The sequence below is a fragment of the Argentina silus genome (assembly GCF_951799395.1).
Source record: "Argentina silus genome assembly, chromosome: X".
Classification (NCBI taxonomy): domain Eukaryota; kingdom Metazoa; phylum Chordata; class Actinopteri; order Argentiniformes; family Argentinidae; genus Argentina; species Argentina silus.
Window position 1 is genome coordinate 678,693 of NC_139653.1, and position 20,715 is coordinate 699,407.

At 39.1% G+C, this 20,715-nt stretch overlaps 1 protein-coding gene across 1 annotated transcript in view; it reads left to right on the plus strand.

Annotated features, from left to right (window-relative positions):
* grid1a (glutamate receptor, ionotropic, delta 1a) overlaps positions 1–20,715 on the plus strand; it is a gene marked incomplete at both ends in the record, with an annotated part of 336,048 nt that overhangs the window by 280,570 nt on the left and 34,763 nt on the right. The window contains 2 exons of the mRNA XM_083695162.1: positions 4,349–4,402; positions 18,967–19,140. Of these exons, the coding sequence (XP_083551288.1) occupies positions 4,349–4,402; positions 18,967–19,140 (228 nt within the window). The remainder of the gene's footprint in view (positions 1–4,348; positions 4,403–18,966; positions 19,141–20,715) is intronic.

Below are 20,715 nucleotides of genomic sequence, written 5' to 3' on the forward strand. Positions count from 1 at the left end.
GGCATATATATTCTAAAAACATGCATTTTCATTTCCAAGGTGAGATTACAGAATAGGTTTTTACCAGTGTTTCAAATTATATTTCAGTGAAAATTCCCAAATTCATTCTCACCCAACTAGACAATAAAATAATCTCCCTCTCTACCATATCTCCAAGGGACAGTATTCATTTTTTTTTTATAATTTAGAGGTCTGCATTTATGGAACGCCAACTCATACCTGGTAGACATCTCGCCCTCCCTGCCTTTCTTTAAGAGAAAATTAAAAGATGTGTTAATAGCACCCAGATGTATAAAATTGTAGCCTTGATTAATATATTGTATATTATTTTGTTTGTTTCTTTTGGCATTTTGATTAAAGTATTTAAGTTCTTAAGTTTCATATATTGTGTTGTTGATTTTTCTTGTTTCATCTCAAATTAAATAGCCTAACCATTTAACTCTCGCTGTTGCATAGAGGCAACAATGTCTTTAATCTATTCACAGGAAACTACTGTCGATAGTGGCCAATTATTGTAATAACACCAGCCTACTTTTCTCTGAAATACGTTTTCGCGGAAATCACACGTCTGTAAACACAAAAATTCTGCTTCTCCGAAAGAGTCTTGTATGTGGTCAAAAGCATGAGTTTCTGAAATTCAATGCATGCAAATTGCTAAAAAATTGCTCATTTATGGCATTTAGCAGACACCTTTATCCAAAGCGAGTTACAACAAATACATTTGTCTAAGTAAGTGAATCATCTATCCATCAGTCATCATAAGAAAAAGTAATCTATGCTAGGACCAGGGGCTATTGGCAGTCACAATGCTAGAAGAAGGAATAATTACTTTTTATTTATTTATTTTTTACATTTATTTACAGGAGAGAAACTTGTACAGGGGGGTAGTGGGGATGAAGAGGTCTTTTGGAGGGACAGTTAAGATGTAGCCTGAAGAGATGAGTCTTCAATCTACGGCGGAAGATAGGTAGTGACTCTGCAGTCATGACAGCAGTGGGGCGCCAGGACATTGAAAAGCTGTGACCGAGTACCGCGGCTGCTGCATCCGCATAGAGGTGGCAGTGCCAGGTGGCCAGCCGAGGTGGAAGAGCGGAGTGATCGGGCAGGGGTTTAGGGGCTGACCATTGCTTGCAAGTAGGGAGGGGCTGTTCCCTTTGCCGCCCGGTAGGCGAGCTCCAGGGTCTTGAATCTGATGCGAGCTGCTACCGGGAGCCAGTGAAGGGTGCGAAGGAGGGGGGTGACATGGGAGAATTTGGGGAGATTGAACACCAGATGGGCGGCAGCACTCTGGATGAGCTGCAGAGGCCTGATGGCGGAGATGGGGAGCCTGGCCAAGAGTACGTTGCAGTAGTCAAGGCGAGGGATCACAAGTGTTTGGACCAAGAGTTGTGCTGCTTCTCTGGTGAGGAATGGACGTATCCTTCTGATGTTGTAGAGGAAGAATCTACAGGAGCGTGCTGTCACTGTTATGTTCGCCACACAGGGTAAGTGGTTGTCAAGGATCACCCCAAGGTTCTTGGCTGTTTGGAAGAAGGTCTTGGAGAGGGCAGGCTTTCCCCGGGAGGAAGAGCAGCTCAGTCTTGTTAAGGTTGAGCTTGAGGTGGTGGGCTGATTCAGAGATACCTGAGAAATATATTCAGAGAAAGACAAATATTTATTTTTGGCGAAGGTATAGTCATTTAAAATATGGTATAGTCATGTAAAATAATATTTTTGTGGCTAAAAAGCTGAATGAAAACTGACATAAGACTTAACAAAACAATGTTTCATGATAACAACAGTGCCATGACAAATTGTACATGCAAAAATTAAATGTGAACCAACAAACTAGGGACAAACTGAACCTATAACATTGTTAATTACTTGAATACCACATTAATACTGATACCAAAAAAAATGGTTTGGAGTTGTTGGGGACATTACAACTTATACACCTCATATAAGATCCTCATTGTGAGTTTATCATTGATGTGCCCTGTGAGTGAATAGCCTTTCTGAACCGAATTACCTCCGCTACAATTTACACCTCTTTGACCACCCATAGGAGGACCCATCAAAGTCACACCACCAATGTGCCTGACAGGGGCCTCAGCCCACCAAGCTAAAGCCTAGGTATATGATGTCTGTTGATAAATGTAATTACTTTGTGTACAAATTAGAATGTCAAAATACTGACATGGGAACAATTATTGCACATTTCACTTGAAAACCCCATTGTATTGCTGTTATCCCTTAAAACGCCTAACAGCTGTTTGTTTCAAAGTGAGTTTCAAAGAAACATGTTCCTTCACCCACACTGCGGCCTGGGGATGGAGGGGTCACTCAAAATGCAGATGATTAACTATGTTGCATTTTCACTATGTTTGTTATTTTATCATATCACATGGTCGGACCCTTCAGTTGGTTATAGGCTTAATATGTTGTTTTGTTTTTAAGATGAACCTTCATCATCTACTGATGAGTCCGAACCATCCCTCCTGTGATTTTTTGGTGTTTGCGCACCATATTGACACATTTAAAAGTTGTTAGTGTCAAGAGGCATATCTCATTGTATGATTGCTTAAAGACATAAAGAGGATAAAGCATAGTGCATTGTGGGTAAACCTAACCCCCCCAACTCTGAATTCTGTAGCTATCTGAAATATTTGCTGTTGCTTTTACCTCTCCCCATATATCTATCGATTCACTTTTTGTAAGTGATGGTTTTGAATTAAAGTCTGCCTTCTCTCACTGTCTCTGTTGAGTAGCTTTAGTACAAAGATGGCTCCAGGGCACCTGACAGATGAGGTCAAGAGTACACTGACTGTATCATAGCTGTGTTATTTACGGCTTGTAATCTGACAAATAGGATTCTTCCCATAAGACATGAGATCATTTGCGAGTGCTAGAGTGCTTTTTGTTTGTTCATGTCAATTGTTACTTTAGGTCTGTAGCATGATATTGTGTGTACAGCACAATGTGATAATTACACATGTGATCTAGCTGCCAGTGGCCGTGCTAGCCTAGGCTAACCGCTGGTGGTTGAAATGATTTGTCTCCAGCTCACTGCATGAGGATACGTTCCAGTCCGCATTGTTTTTACATTGCTGAATAAATGTGCAGTGGGTCACTAAATCAAGCAGCTGTTTGGAATATTCTGCATCTCAATCGATGGAATTGAATGTAAGTGCAGTTGGATGGCATTTGGTCCCACTCTTTAATTTCACTGAACGAGAGATACAGAGCATTTCAACCGTGGAGGATGCAGGTGGATTTGAAGAGAACAAGCTGGAAATGAGGCACATTAAAATGAAATCATGACTCTTCCCAGTTTTCGAAGATCGATTGGGCAGCTTTTGGGGCTGCGCCATACGCTATTATTGATGAGAAAACTGTTGTCAAGTAAAAAATACTGAAGGCTTTGTGGTTTGTGAGGATGACACAGACCTATCAATCATCATAGCTCAAAGTCAAGCCCCATTTGGAAAGTAATTACAGCAATTTATAGAGGAAAGCAAAGCATAGGGGTATGACAGTCAAGCATGAATTTCTACATGAGATGTGAAAGTTATTAGCAATTAAGGTATTAAGGTAAGGCACTAGGTAGCAGGGCTGTAGCCATTTTAGTGAGGTCAATTTCTTGGGGGCCACGAAATATGAGGGTCAGCACGGGGGAAGGATGCTGTATGCGGGAGCTTTTTAAATTTATCTGCAATCTAGAGCCATAATCCTGTTATTTGATATCTAAACTACAGTACAGTATGTATATTTTTCTGCATAGGTTATTTACAGTAAGCATACATCCAAAACTAAAACACATGCTCAATGGAGTTGCTTTTAATCTCGGAATAGAGCTCATAATCTATCAATAACCAGAAGTTTCTCTGTTTCTGCTCCATAAATTGTGTCAACGTCTTTGAAAAAAACATGTATTTCCAAATAGTCCACTTTTCATGTACTATTATGATTATGGGTGCTTCTGCTTGTCTTGGTCCTATAGTCATTACACTGTCACAGCACATGGAAGGGGATGACTACTGTCCATTTGTGTTAAAATGTTGAAATGCAAAAATGGAGATGCATTTTTTTTCCACGACCCAGACAAATTAATATTTGAAAATATATTTTCCTGCCTACTAAACATGAGTGCTTAATTTGGACATTTGATAAATCTGTCCCATCACTTTTGGTGGCTTCAAATAGGGGGACTATTTTAAATGCTTAACTGTCACATTAGTTACACAGGGCACTGTAAGTATACTGTGGAATGGATAACCTTGGTGAACCATCCTTTCCAAAATGTAATCTCTCTCTCTCTCTCTCTCTCTCTCTCTCTCTCTCTCTCTCTCTCTCTCTCTCTCTCATACAGGCTGTGGAAACCAACCTGGCATCCAAGGACAGTCACTGGGTGTATGCCAATGAGGTAAGATATGCTGATATTTCAAACACATATATATATATATTAATTTCAGTTTACCATACTGTCATTGCCATCACATCAGCTGCCAATGCACATATAGAAATTTTATTTTTATTTTATTTTTTTATTTAACCTTTATTTCACCAGGGGCACCCATTGAGACCAAAGTCTCATTGTCAATGGTGCCCTGGTTACAAAGCATTTTTGAAACAATACAAAAATATCACACATCAATACAAGTTCAATACAAAAACATCATACATTCACACATTCAAAATGGATGAAAACTAATCATGCTCTTACTCTGTCCTCTTTCATATTCAAACTCATAAATAGCTTAAAGCTCTCAAGCCATGCCACTTCCATTTTATCTCCCTGGGGGTAGATAAAATGACGACAAAACTGTTTCTTTCCACATGTTCTTTGTTGATCTGACATTGCCTAAATGGCCCTCCAAAGTGGCACTTTGTGAATACCAAATGCTGTGCTCTCTGAGCCTGAGAGCCTGGCACATTTGCATTGATTCAGCTTGATTTGGCGATACGGACCAGAAGTCATCTGATGTCACGATGCTAATGGGAAACAAGCATAACATACTTTGATGCTTATTAACATTTAGGTGCTTTGAAAGTGTACTTGCTGGGACTTTTGAATACAGCTCCCCACCTATACATAAACAGACAGACACACACACACACACACACGCACACACACACACACACACACACACACACACACAGAAAATATGTCATCTCTTACTCTGTGATCCAGATTTGTTTCCTTCAAATGAACGTCTAGATCAAAACCAGTTAGACTTTGCAACACTTGCAATCATACAAAGGAACCTATGGTCTTTAATTCATGATGAAAGATGAAAAACAACTCCCTACCTCACAACTCTGCTTAACATCCCAAACATGAATTGTGTATTGATCTTGTATAATCTGATTCATGAATGTACCTCAGAGCATCTTCCAGGTCATGCTGCATGCTAGTCTTATCAGAGGCCATGGTAAAAATCAATGTGAATCAGATATTTATTTTGCATCATACAACCTCAGTCCTCCCATTTAGCCAATTACCAAAGAGTGCCACCAAGTCATTATCTTTAATAGCATCAGACTCAAAATATTAGCTAATAGCATATTAATTTCTCGCTCTCCCCTTGCTCTCCCCCTCGCTGTCCCCCCTAAACACAGTTTGGCATATTGTAGTTATCTCTCTTCATACGCTACGTTAATAGGGAGGCCCTGGCTATGTAATAATAAGAGAGTTGCACTTACTCATTCTACACTGGGAACACATACTTCCTTGTGACATGGCATGGGAATTCAATTGAAAGGAGGCCATTGGGGGTGATCTGGCAGATTTGACTTCATAAAAGCTGTGAAATTCATTGGCTGTTTATATAATCATCCCACAGGATTTGAGTGGGTCTCTAATTAGAGGAGTGGGAGCAGAGATGACATACTGCGCTAAAAAAATGCTTACCTAATTACGTTTAAAGTTAGCTGTACAGTATCTAGTTATTAATGGTGTTGAGATCACAGTATAGGTTACATGAACAGCCTAACAGACAGATGAATTATGGAATATGACGTAAATCTGAACTCAGAATAACATCAGCTTCCGGCAACATTTTTGGCCCCCGCAAGTGACAATAGTCCCTACAGTGTAAGGTCGGAGTCCCATGCGCTGTGACAGCACAGAGGCAGCCGTTTTAGCCATGTAATCTCCAGGCCCCTTGTGCCACGCCTGCCAGCTCCCATAATGCCTTTGAGCCACACAGAATGACATCAGGAGAGGAGGAGCCGTGTCTCTCAGCTCCCATGGACCTCGACACTAACTAGGACATGGAAGCAGGACGGATGTCTCATGTCTGATTCAACAGTCATGACAAGTAGCAATGCTAACGAAAGAAAGTCCCAGAGTTGCTGTCAGACACTAATTACAATTCATATATAATATGATTATAATTATGTTTTTTTTTTACATTACTTACTTCATTCTGAACTTTCACTTTGTTCACCACAATCCAGGATCAGTCACCAGTCTTTGATTTGTGAAGACAGATTGAAGAAATCTTGAAGCATCAGTCAAACCAGGGTGTTGTTGTGTCGTTGGGACAGAGGACGGTGGCAGACAGACACGGGGGTGGCGGGGGGTGGTTGGAAAAGAAGGAAGGTGACACCTGAGAATGTGTTTGATGGATTAGATGGAGGCGCGTGGCGTGACAGACATAGTTGAGGAGAACAGCAGTGATATGAGCGATGCCCATGGTAAACTGCCTGTCAAATGATGGGATGGAAATGGATAATGGTTGACACTATCTCTGGAACACCAGGGAAAAAAAAGAAATAACAAAAAACCCACACATACTGTACCACCATGCAAAACCAGGACTCTCCTTTTTGTTCAGTAGTGTATCTTGCATGAACATAGTGAGACAGGAGAACAGTAGCCTAATACATCATGTGAATTTGAAATGGATAATAATTGTATAGTCAATTTCCCAACACTCTTAGAAAAAATGGTTACTCATTTGTCCCCTGGATTCCATGTAGATAATTTTGGGTTCCATTTTTAACCCGCTGTGGAAAGGGTTCAACATGGAAACCAAAAGGGTTCTCCATCGAACCCAAGGCATGCCCAATATGGCATTACTCTCTCCAACATATACAAAATGGAAAAAGTATAGGAATATTGTATTGTATTTCATATTCCGTGCAACAGCATGAGGTTATAGTATGTAAGGTTGGGGCTAGTGTGAGAGTACAGTATGTGTGTGTGTGCTGCTAGATGGATGAGAATGCAGTTAAAGATGGTGTGTGTGTGCACATGTGTGCAAGACTACATGTGTGTCTAGAGGGCGAGGGGAACATTCTGATTCCATACAGCTATATCACATAGACCCTATTCCCCTCAGTCCTTCCTCATCCCTTGGTCCCAAAGCTCTCCGCATACACACGCCTAAAGCTTAAAAAAGCTCCTTAACTCCTAATTAAATCTCTGTAGTGATTACAGGGATTTCTTTTTTTTATATATCTCATGAAATATTAATAACATTGACTGAGCAGCACATTTGGTGTAATTTATCTGTCAGGCAGGCTTGATTTGATGAATGTATTGGGAGGATGTCTGTCATTGAAACATCCCTGTGTTGTATTTACTGTTTCCAGGATTAAGTAGGTGTCCTCAGGACCATAGTGTGAGCTTTGCATTTGTTTTCCCTAAAGTGTGTGCCCAGATTGAATGCATAAACAGCTGGGCCCTTACACATTCATTCACTCTCCCTCTTATAAGGGGTCTAAGCAGTAAAACTGCGATTTTTTACAGGTTTCTGTATTGCGTATGGCGCTTGAGAACACTGTAATCAAAAATGGACCCAATGTAAGTGTAATATTATGGACTTCAGATCCAATCACAATACCTATAATTCTATGACTTTCACACCCGCGCATTCTCTCTCTCTCTCACACACCCTTAGATAAGACTGAGTGCGCATGCGCATGAGAGTGAGTAAGAGAAACCTTGGTGACAACAATATTCATTTTTATTCTGTTTATTGTCTGAGAGGTCCTGTATCAGTAGAAAGGTGAATGATCACACAAATTCAAACAAATATGTAATTTAGTGGGAGTAGTAGATCTGCCTTTCTATCGTTACATCAAGCACATAAAAAGTTACAGTAAGCTGCTACAGTCAGCTTCAAAGGCAGGCAGACATGCAAGTGAAAAAGAAATATTGGAGTGTCATAGGATTTCAAGTTTTACATTAGATGACATTTAGATAGTATTATAATTAAATTATACAGTGCCTTCAGAAAGTATTTAGACTTCAGTTTTCCAAATTTTTTTGTGTTATAGACTCAATTTAAAATGTATTAAATTAAAATAATTTGCCATCAATCCACACACAATACCCCAGAATGACAAAGCAAAAGCAGGTTTTTAGAAATGTCAGTAAATTTATTAAAATTGAAATACAGAAATACCTCATGTTCATAAGTATTTAGACATTTTGCTATGACACTCTTAAAATTTGCTAAAATGCTAAAATGTCATCAACAAATCACTCAATAAGTTGAATTGAGTCCATCTTATTGCAAGGATAATAGTTCATGTCATTTTTGAATTCATATTTTTGTTTTTATAGGGTCTCTATAAAAATCCTAATTAAATCTCTGTAGTGATTACAGGGATTTTTTTTTTTTAATATATCTCATGAAACATTATTTTAATTTAATCCATTTTAATTTGAGTCTATAACACAACAAAATGTGGAAAAAGTGAAGGGCTCTGAATACATTCCAAATGCACTGTATATACTGATTAATAACACCATGAAAATATTAGGGAAATATTATAGTTATATAGTTATAACTATTATATTATAGTTTAGTTTCAAGAATAGTTTTATGTCACACAATTCTTGCTAAATATGTGAAGGCACCAAGTCAATACAAGGATGTAATATCCTGTGCTCTTCTACTTCACAAGCTATGCTGTCCCACTACATTTTAATGCAATCACATAGGAAACATTTTAAAAGTTTAATATAAATGTTTTTTGAACAGCGCTCATTGGTCCCCTAATTTATGGAATGGCCTATACATCTATCACATGGGATTAATAATGTACATTTTAGCTTAGACACGCCTTTGTGGTTAGCTGGAAGGCACAAAGCACTATGAACGATGTAGGAGTTCATCATTCAGACATTTTACTTCCTGGTCCGAACAAAGGATAAACAAATATTGCTTATTTGCTCAAATTTGTTTTATATTTCATGGCTATTTAGACAACAAAGACTACAGACTAAAGACTTACTAATAAGTTGCTGTTGATGTGGTGACAATCTGTGAAATTTTCCATTAAGCTTTTTGGGGGGCACTTACTACAGAAGGTGTAATGTGGAACAAAACAATTAATAATTCATTATTACACAAGTGTTCTGATTAACTAAAGCCTGCCTTTTGAGGCTTCATGGTCAGTGTAACTCTTTTAAACCAATGCTAGGCTTTGCCGTACGTAGAGATCTCCTCAGTCAAGGTCATCACTTGGTCAAGGCAGTGTCACCTGTGGTGGCAGTGACGCACTCTGACAGGTCAGAACAAGAATGACGACCCTAGTACGTGAGGTCACACCTCCATGAACCCGGTGGCACATTTTATCTGATTAATGCGCCCCAGCATCTCATGAAAAGTCATTATTTACAGTGGAGTGACTGTAATTTTTTACATTCAGTTTAAAGACACACATGGAAAGTCATTTATATGACTCAAACTAAAGTATACCAAAAATATTAAATTATATTATGTTATATTTCTAAAAGTAAACACCTTCTGAATCACAAAGAAGGTTTTTGTTGTTACCTAACAGTTTTGCCTTCCTCAAAATAACAGGTGCTTTGACAGTAGGATGCAGTGTGAGAGGGAAAATGCCAAAGAATGAGACAGCAAGACAGTGACAGTATGTAAAAGAGAAAGAAAATGAGACAGATAGTGAGAAAAAAAAGAAAGACTGAGAGAGTGACTGTAAATGAAAAGGAGGCATAGAGAGAGAGAGAAATAGCCTTAGGTAAGAGCAACAGAGAGGGTGTGTGTAACCAGCCAGTGACCCTGCTGCTATGTTGTCTGATCCCAGTGCTCCTGGGAGGGGTGTCTGGCACGACATTGAGCGCTGTCCTGCTCTTGAGACACAGGCAGGATCTCATCACTATTGATCTGAAGGTCCTCCCCTGTCTGTCATTCCCTCACCAGTGTTTGCATACATGAGAAAGAAGGTTTCACATCCACTGGTGTTACGTTACAGTATGTTTCGGGATTCTACCAACAAAATGTAGAGGAGGGTTAGTTGTTTATTGCTTTGTCAAAGGCCATTTTTAGTTATCTGCTCGAGAACCAGTTTGGGTGTTAAGTATAGTCTTTGAATGATTGAAGTTTTTTCGTGAAAGGTTCAATGTTTTGATATTCAATAATTTCAACCCCCAATATTCATGTTCATTATATAGATAAGCACGTTTAATTTTGTCTGGTTTACCATCCAAATAATCAGAAATATATTTTTGTTCATATAATTTGAATGAGTCATCTGGAGTTGGTAGTGCCATAAGTAAGCATGTGAGCTGAGATATGACTAAGGAGTTAATAAGTGTGATTTTTAAAAAATGGACAGGGTTGCAAGATCTTGCCTATTTTAGTTAACTTTTTATTTAAATTGATGGTAATAAGTTCATTTATATCTTTGGGGATATGAATCCCAAGTTATGTCTACTGCTCTATCAGCCCATTTTATCGGTAAATTCCATGGTAATGAAAGAGAGGATAGAGAAGTTGTCTGAGTCCTTAATAAATCCTAGCAGTGATCTGGATTGTAGACTCAAGAAAAAGCTTGAATCTTCCACATATATTTACGCTTTTGTATTTAAGCTCTGAATATCAACCCCTTGATCATATTATTTGATCTGTTTTTAGTTGCTAGCATTTCGATGGCCATACCAAACAAATATGGTGACAACGGACAACCTTGTTTAACACCTCTTGACAGTTCAATACTCTGAGAAGTATCCATTAATAAATTATTTTACACCTGGGGTTGCTATACATGACTTAAACCATTTTATAAGAGGTTCTCCAAAATTAAAGAAGGCATTTATAAATAAATTCTAATCACACTTTATCAAAAGCCTTTTCGCTTTGAAGACCGGGCCTGATTGCTCTGATGTTTCATAATGTTCTATTATTTAAAGTAATTGTCATATGTTATCTCCAATTTATCATCCATGTAAAAATAAAAAAAATATGAATGATATCTAGTAAGATTTTCTTAATTCTGTGCGCTATACATTTTGCCAGAATTTTTTCATTACAACACTATAGGGTAAGGGTAAGTTTTTTTAGTCTTTATACTGACCACCTGGATCCTGTTTTAGTAATGGTGAGACCAGACCCTCTTGTTTCATATCACATAATTTGTCGTTTTTGTAAGAATAGTTCAAACTTGCTAGCAATGGATCTTTCAGTATCTCAGAAAAAGTTTGATAAACTTCTACTGCTATGCTATCAAGACCAGAGGGTTTTCCCGTCTGAAAAGATTCAATTGCCTTAAAAAATTGCCCTAACCCTAACCCTAACCCTAACTCTTCACACACATTGTTCTGTCATTTGTAATGACCTTTTGTATATTCTTTTTGGTTGCATTTCTGTATTGAAGGTTGAAGGAAAACATTTTATTTTTTTACATTTTCCATCCAATTTGCTTTATCTTTGCAATATACTATCCGTGTTCATTCTTGAATAAGTTCCTCCAGTTCTTTTTGTTGGTTTTCTAAGTTGTTCTGTTCTTCTATAGTACGGTTTTCATCTGCATCCACATATCCTGTTAGTTTCTCTATTTCTGTTATTAGCCTAATCTCTTTTAACTGGAATCGTTTTTGTTTTAATGATGAGTATTGAACTGAATGGGCTCTGAAGGCACATTCGAAAGTGTCCCACACAATAAAAGGATAAGCTGTACCTATATTATGGAAGAAAAAGTTAGTTATACATTATTTTGTCTTAGTTAAGCACATACTGTCATTCAAAAGGATTTCATTACATTTCCAGTATCCCTGTCCACGTGAAATTCTGTAACTCCAACTAAATGAGGTCCGATCGCATTCTGTCACCTATCAACAGTTAGTTTTTTTACTTTTGGTGCCAAAGAGAAAGACAAAAGGACAGAGTCAAAATGACTAGCTTGATTTAGTCTCCTCCATGTATATCTCACCAAGTCAGGTTTTTTATCTCCATACAGTATACCCACTACTTGTAATGCATCCATAATAGTTCTGATCTCCTTAAGCATGATCATTTACAGTAAGATTCATTTCACGGTCTATTGATGTACTTAAAACTGTGTTGTAGTCCTCTATTATACAGTAATAATAGGATCATTTGTTGCTTGTGAGCTCAATAGATTGTTAAAGATATTCACAAAGAAGTATGTATCATAATTATTTGGACCATATAGATTAATAAGCCAAATATGTTTATTGCCCAATAGCATCTTTAAGAGGATCCAGTTAGCTAAGATATCTATTTTGACAGTTTGAACAATGGAATCAAAGTTGTTTTTAAACCACCTCTTTTGAATTGTTTTGCCCATGACAGAAGTAAATTCCTCCCCCCAGTCCTTTTCTCTTGCAACGTCACCTACAGTAACACTGTGAAATGAGTTTCTTGCAAACAATAAATCTGATATTCTTTCTCCTTCAACCACAAAAAAACTGCTATTCTTTTCTTATAGTCAGCTAAATCATTACAGTTTTAGCTAGCTGTACAAATTACTATAATAATACACAGGTTTCTATTATAATTAACTTTTATCCTGCTAAATTTGTATGAGAAACTACCATGATAATCATACTGCTAGACATAGGTGTCCCTGAGATGTACTAAGTCTAAATCTAAATCTAAATGTCCTCCATTTTCCCTATCCCATGTCCTAAAACCTCCTATCCCAGATCACCCCTCTTGCGCCATCATTACTTTCCAACCGCTACTGTTCCATATAGAACGATGTTTGCACCCCCAATGCACCCAGTCCAAACACAGACCTGAGGCTGGGTCATGGGAGGTAGATCTTCTCTATAGTCATGTTATGAGATGATTACTTGTCAGTAACATAACAACAATTGAAAAGGGCAATAAACAAAAACAAAACAAAGATCTGTGAAAGAAATAAAAATAATGAAAAATTCAAAAATAAATAAATATGAAAACAAAGACAAAAACAATACCAACTATCTTGATAGTTACCACAAAGATAACAACAGACACATTAACCTCAACACCAGCAACAGCCACAGTACATCTTTAGCCTATAGCCTATCCACAGTGAAGGGTCAGGCCAGTTCTGCGCCTACACACCCCCTGACATACAGAAGGAGATTTGGTTTAGTTTGCGGTAGCCTGCTTCGGTATTATAGTAGCTATATTCCGGCCACTGGCCTTTTTGGTCTCTGTTATTCATTCTGGAATCACAATGGTGTTTCCCTTTAACTTAAATTGTCACTCATTATTATCATTATAATGTATGATTTCCACAGTCTACTGGACTGTAGATAAAGAAGGAAATGTAAACAAATCCTGGCGCTAGAAAGAGAGAGATCATTGTATTGCAAGGCTGGCGGTGGCTATGGGCAGGAGTGGGCTCAGCCCAGCCAAACGTGCATTTGCCCACCCAATCAAAAGTTAAGAAAAAAAAAAAAAAAAAGTTCATCCAATTGAAAAATAGCACTCCCACCCTAACTCCTGATTGGGTGGGCAGCCACAGCCCACCTCCAAAGTTGCTCACTGCCCACCCCCTCTTCTCGTCGTGTTCAGGCACAAACACACAGAGCTCTGAAGCAGATACATCATCTGAGTGTCTCTTGGAGCATGCCAAGGGGGAGGCAACGATGAACTCTGATGGCTCAGAGTGCACACCCACAGGGCAAGGCAAAGCAAGTAAAATCACACACATGGTCCCACTGCTTGTGAAAAATCACACACTCAAACGCATAACCTGCGCTAACTCGTGTATGGATTGAAACAAATTAGTGTTCTAAATGTTAGTTTAACTTTAGTTAAGTTTTTGTTTATTACACTTATTTTGTCAGGGATCATGTACAAAAACAGTAATCTCAGAGAGAGGAGATGCTTTGCACCAGATTTAGCTACTAGCGAATTTCCATCAGCAGGCCATTTGCATCAACTCAATTTTATTAGATGAAGGGAGAAGGACAGACTGAGGAGAATGATCTGTGTCTGTCAGACCCCTACCCAAAGTCTCGCCCCCAGAAGCAGAGAATAGTTCCTCACCTATTGGTGATTACTATTGTTCCACACACTAATATATACCACACTACTACCTTTTTAAAGATATAATTACAGTGACATTTCTAGAAAGTTTACCCATTCTCTCAGTTTGTGAATGCTGTGCTGCTAGCGAAAGCTCATAGTTTGACCTACATTACATTACATTCATTTACTTTATCCAAAGTGACTTACAACACCTGCTGTGCCATGTATCGTTTTGTTAAGCCTATAAGCAAGCGTAGTGTTGCTTCTGCCTCTAGCAATGCTGCTGCTAGCACAGAGATTCAGAGGTTTCGGCGACTGTTCCTGTACCCTCCACAAGCACTGCCCCAAAGCAGATCCCTCTCTCAGCTGCCTCAGCCTCACCTCACGCGGTTAGCAACTTGAATGGCGATTCACCATCCCAGCCAATATTAGCTCGCTAGCCAAAGTGTGCATTCGGTGCTATATTACTATCATTCAATCCCGGCTGGTACCTCACAAAACCATGGCTGGAGTACTCTGTTCTGCGGGATGCATGCTTCTGTTTCCCCTGTCGGAAATGTCACTGGCAATGAGAGGGATGTTGTTTTTAACCTCGCGTGGTTTTAATAACTGGAATGCGGCCCTTGAGCGTGACAGGGGGTTACAGAAACATGCATCCAGCTACAGTCATGTACAGGCTGCAGCCACCTGGTCTGAGCACAATTGTAGAGAGGCAACAGAGGAAACCTTCGACTGTATGCTGGTTGGTAAAACACAGCTTGAAAAGAACCGATATTATGTTAAGAGCATTGGTGGTGTAGTTAAGTTTCTGTGTGTGAACGAGTTATGGCTCCATGGAACAATAGAAACCTTAAAGCATGACCACTGGGACACCGAGGCTGATGACATTGTTGCAGGTCTTTTTTAATTGTTTGAATGTATCTTAGAGAAGGACGACAAGCTAGCGGTATACCTAAAAATGCCAAATACATCTCTAAGGATATTCAAAACAAGGTAATTGAAACACTGGCAAACATGGTTCTTGTAGAGGTCAGGAAAAGGTATGCAAACGCTGACTGCAGGGTTTTGCATGAAAAGTGATGGGACTAGGGACAGGTGTAATGTTGAGAATTCGTCCATAATGATTCGGTTTGTATGTAATCCTATGCCAGAGGAGCATCTGATTGGGTTGCTTGACTTGCATCAACTTGATGCTGAGTACATGTCCACTGAAATATTGAGACATCTTTCTGATGCTGGCTACAGTGCTGACAACATAGTTAGCCAGTATTATGATGGTGCATCGGTGATGAGTGGAGTACAAGGCGGTGTGCAAGCATTGCTTCAAAATAAGTTTGCTAGATATATTCCATATATTCATTTTTCTAACCACCAGTTACACTTAGTGGTTGTGCATGCCATGCAGGGTGAGCCATGTGCCACAAAGCCACTATGTGTCAGAAAAGTATGATGCTCCTTGTCTCAAAAGACTGCTTGAAATTCGCTGGACAAGCCATTATGATGTGACAAGGTGTATTGTTGAGAATGAGGACCGTCTTCTCATTATCCTGTCAGAGATCTCAGAGAATGATGGTGCCATAGTTGATTTGTGCACTGATGCATCAGGCCTGTTAATTCAAATTAAGAGGCATCATTTCTTTTTGAGACTGGCAAATTTCTAGTGCTGGTGCTTGGTGTCTTTAAACAAGCGAATGCAATTCTACAGTCTCAGTCTGTGGATATGTGCACTGATTGTGAGGTTGTTGGTGCATCACTGGAGTCCTTAAAAGACATCCGTAAAGATGATTGCTGGACAGAGCTTTCTCAGGCATCTGATGGGGATGATCCACATCCTCCAAAGAGGAGAATATTGAGTAATCACCTTGGTGAAAATGTTGTGCTCTCAACTGTGGGTCATACAGATTCTGATGATCCCACCATCACCCCCTGTCCGTCTCTGAAAGGATCCCTGCTGTACATCCTTCACAGGGCCATTTCAGAAATGGAAAACAGATTTTCCAAGACAGCCATATCCAGTCTTGCACCCAAATTTAGTGCATTTCTAGATTCCACCTTGTTGCAGCCTCTGTGTGCTTGCTAGCACTGCGGCAGACGATGTGAGTCTGAAAAATGAAATTCTTGTCGCAAAACCAATGTTGGTCAAGAAATGTCCAAATGAAACAGACCTGTCCCTGCAGGAGTATCAGGAAGCTTTTCCTGTGTTGCATGAATTGTATGTAACAGCCCTGGTAATTGGTGTGTCTTCAGCATCATGTGCTTCTCCACACTGTCACAAGACCTAACCCCCTATCGTCGCACCATGTTACATGAAAGAAAGAGTTTGGTGATCTTGGCCCATGAGAAATCAATAACAAATTCCTTAGACATGGATGAATTTGTTAGAATTTACAGCTGATGTTATAGATAGATAGATAGATAGATAGATAGATAGATAGATAGATAGATAGATAAAAATAAATAAAGAAATGGATATATGACTGATATACTGTACATATACCTTCGGGCTACTAGTCCACTCCTCTAACCTCTGGGCTACCTATCGCCCAAGTTGCCCACCTATTATTTCTACCAGCCCACCCTAATATAGCAGGCTAAAACTGGCCCTGTTGTATAGTTGACAATTCAGCTGCTGTCACAGCATTCAGGGTTACTCACAGCTAGGTCGTTATGTTGCAATCCCTGAACAGTAGTTGTTGATGTACAAAGCATCCCAAACCAGCCATACCTTCATGCCCTGTACTTTGTGTTGTTTGAGAATTGGATATACTGCGCATCTTCTCTCCATGATTTACTGGGGATATTGTTCGTTGATAAATTGAGTAAATTGTTCCCTTCAGTTCCCTTCCTCTTTCAAGCACCGCCACTTTTATCTTATAAAGAGTTTATTGTGTACCTTTCTGCCAAGGCTATGTGCCCTTTGGAAATCCATTTTTTCAAACTGCTCCAATGTCACCTTGTGTTGTTCTCTAATAATAATTTTGTTTAAAAACTAAAAAAAACTTGTGTTCTCCCTCTTCCAGTCCCATTATAACAATATTTACTGCATAGTTCCAGTATTGTAGTTTTCATTTGCATGTTTTTCTGTTGTACTTTGGAGGGTGGTCACTGTTTTAACTTTGTTATTGTATTCTACCGGAACCTTAAGCGGTTCTATATTGGCCATCATCCCGGGGAGTAGATTAAGCTTTTTAAGTTGCTCATTCATGCTCACCAACAGTACGATGTCACCTTTTAGAGAATGTGGTAGGCAAATCCTCTTCCATTATTTCTCTGTTGGTGTGTTTGGTATGTCACCCTTCTTCAGCTTTGCTGGAGGACAGTGCTTGTCTTGTGCGTTTAGTTTGTTGACTTAACACGTCATTAAATTGTTTGTTGTTTTTTACTTGATGGCTAGTTTACCATTTTCAAACAATATCCATAGGGCATGTTGTGGAGCTCAGAATGTCGTGGAATTCTGAGTTAAAATACTTTGAAATAAAATGCCAAAGACTAGAGCTGATGGTTTCTTCCGAGACTTTCATTACAAGTAACAAAGCCGAGGTGGTTCGCGAAACATCTCCTTGTTTGCCCCTCAGCACACCATATTTATACAGTTTCCAATCTTTATCAAATTTAGGTTTGATCCCTCATATGTAAATCATTCACACGTTCTGCTTGTTTGCCACCAATATCATTCACACAGTTCCTATACCTCGTCACAGTTTGGTTTCCCCTCCCATTTCTAAAGTCAATTATCAGGTTGTAACAATATTGGTGGCGAGCCCATCGTGATTATCAAAAAAATATTACATCACCCCCCGGTACTTTTTGGTACTTTTCCTGCCCTTATCATCTGGGTACCTGGTACCTCTTAGTTCTACTCCCTCCATACACCAGCCTCTGGGTACCTCTTGGTACTACTCCCTCCATACATCAACATGTTTCTTATGGAATGTTTATAATTGGTTTTCTCAATTTCCCATACCTCACTTTTGGCCTCTTTGTCCTGTCCTTGTTATGTTCTCTCTTTATTTGCTATGGAAATTTACCGCTACCACACCTCTACCATACCTCTCTGCACGTAAAATCAACCATATCTAATTAATGACACGCTGAATCAGCTGAAAGTGTATGCAGTGGATCTGTCGGGATACAGTCACCATATGTTTGTAACAATGTTTGCCAAATCTCCGCAATCCCCGATAGTTGCGATATATCAAACCACTTGGTCAGCTACCATGTTTCTTTTCATGTCATGTTAGTAAGTGCGGTAGGTAGATAGCTAGTTACATTTAATGTATTTCCTAGTTTATTGCAAACCCTTCCTGTTAGCTGGTTATGGCCACTAGGTACTGGTAGTTGACCAGGTTTGTAAATGCATCTCTCTGCTGTTCAACAGACGACGAGTCAAAAAGTATGAAAACTAAACTTAAACTCTCAACAGACGATATGTCAGTTGTCACTGGCTGGTAAATCTTTTTCTCATATCACCCAAATATCATATAAAATTGCCAATTGTGATAGAAAGCAGATTGATTGAGCAGGGTTTTCATTATGTGTGGAAGAGAGAAGGCCCCCTAGCTGAAAATGTGAACGTTGAAATTGAATAATGGCATACTTCCACCATCCAAATGACTTGAAAATGGTAAAAAAAATATGACGGTGTAGTGAGTGTATACATGTATGTTGATTTTTATTATAAATTCATCCTAACTCCTTTTTACTCCTCCCTACCCACTCTTCTGCTTTGTCTTTGCCATAGGAGGTGAGTGACACAGAAATCATGGAGCTGGTCCACAGCGCATTGGGCCGGATGACCGTCATCCGCCAGATCTTTCCAGTGTGGCGGGACACCAACATCCGCTGCATGAGGAACAACCACCGCATCTCCTCCCTGCTCTGTGACCCCCAGGAGGGCTACGTGCAGTCCCTGGAGGTCAGTGTGACAGCAGATGATGTTACCCTGTATGAGCGCCAGGTCCATTAGTCTTTCTGGGGTGCAATAAAAAGACATTACAGACAATTAACATACATCTTAAAATGTACAATGTTCGCAAGGACAAAAAAGAATGACCATGACAAACATATTAAAGAATGTGGCAGAGAAAACTATCATTCGTGAACTCGCTTTGGCATTTACACAACATCACTCCATGTAATGTCACTGTGGCAGTAACCATACTGAAGGTTGTTGAGAGTCTTAGCCACTTCTCTCCCTGTCGCTGTGATTATTAGCATCACACAGAAACATGTTTCCAACAGGTCTTAGAAATGTTATGTGTTTTCATAGAGTGTGCAATGACCATGATTTATTACTCCCTATCAAGCCGCATTGGCTGGACTAGTATGTTGTTTCACCCTTCTGAAGACAGATGGCAGAACCATGTGGTGATTCTGCTGAGTTCATCTCTCAATAATTCATGTGAAAGAGATTTAGGCTTACTGATGCCAAAGTATTTGTCAGAGATGAAAAGCACTTATTATCTGACATGGACTTGTGTCATTTGGCTAAACCTTGACCTTCTTTTAGATAATAATGTCAATTAGTACCATATGGCAAGAACAAACTAGATCATCGATTTCCTGAGAGCAATTCAACACAAGAAGTTATAGAACATTATTGTGATATTGCACTACAGCAGCACAGATTCCTTACTGAGTAATACATTATCGTGTGATGATCTGTCTATTGTTTGATCAGCACAGTTGCCATTTTGTTCTATCCTAGTATGATAGTGACTTGGAATATCACTGTTAGTCATTCACTTTGATTGATTGTTAATCCTACATGACAGTTTCAGATAAACCTGTTTTAAAGGCCCACTAAAGTGAAAATCGTCATTCCCAGTGTTTTGGTTTGAATTTGGCTTCACAGATGAAATTAGCATCACCCAAATATTAAAAAGGAGGTTTCTGTTGTTTTCCAGTACTGTAAAAATCGAGCCCTGCTACTCTCCAAATTCTTTGTTTTCGATGGGTATGATTTAAAAGGTTACTCGTTGGTCACCATAACCTGCTCGTATTATACTCCAATAGCTTGCATGCTCTGGGTAGAAAGTCTCAATCAAGCAAACAATTACAGTGCCCTCCATAAGTATTGGAAAGAGGAAGCGTTTTGTCTTCTTTTATCTGTATACTCCAAAATTCAATGTTCAATATTTTAATTTTTCAGATGGGGTTCACCATATAGAAAGTACAAGATTTTTTAAACATACTCCTCCCTATTTCAGGTCTCCAAAAGTATTGGAATCCTATAATGTTCAAATAATGTACTCATGTTTAGTATTTGATCGACAATCCTTTGCATGCAATGACAGCCTTAAGTCTGCAATCCATTGACCCCACCAAACGCTGGGTCTGTTCTCTGGTGATACATTCAGAGCTCTCGTATGCCTACACAAATGATGAGGCAGAACACACCGATTAACCAGAAACACCTGTCAAGACAATTTTCCAATACTTTTGGTGCCCTGAAATAGTTGTAATTTCTAAATTAAAAAAGAAAAAAAAC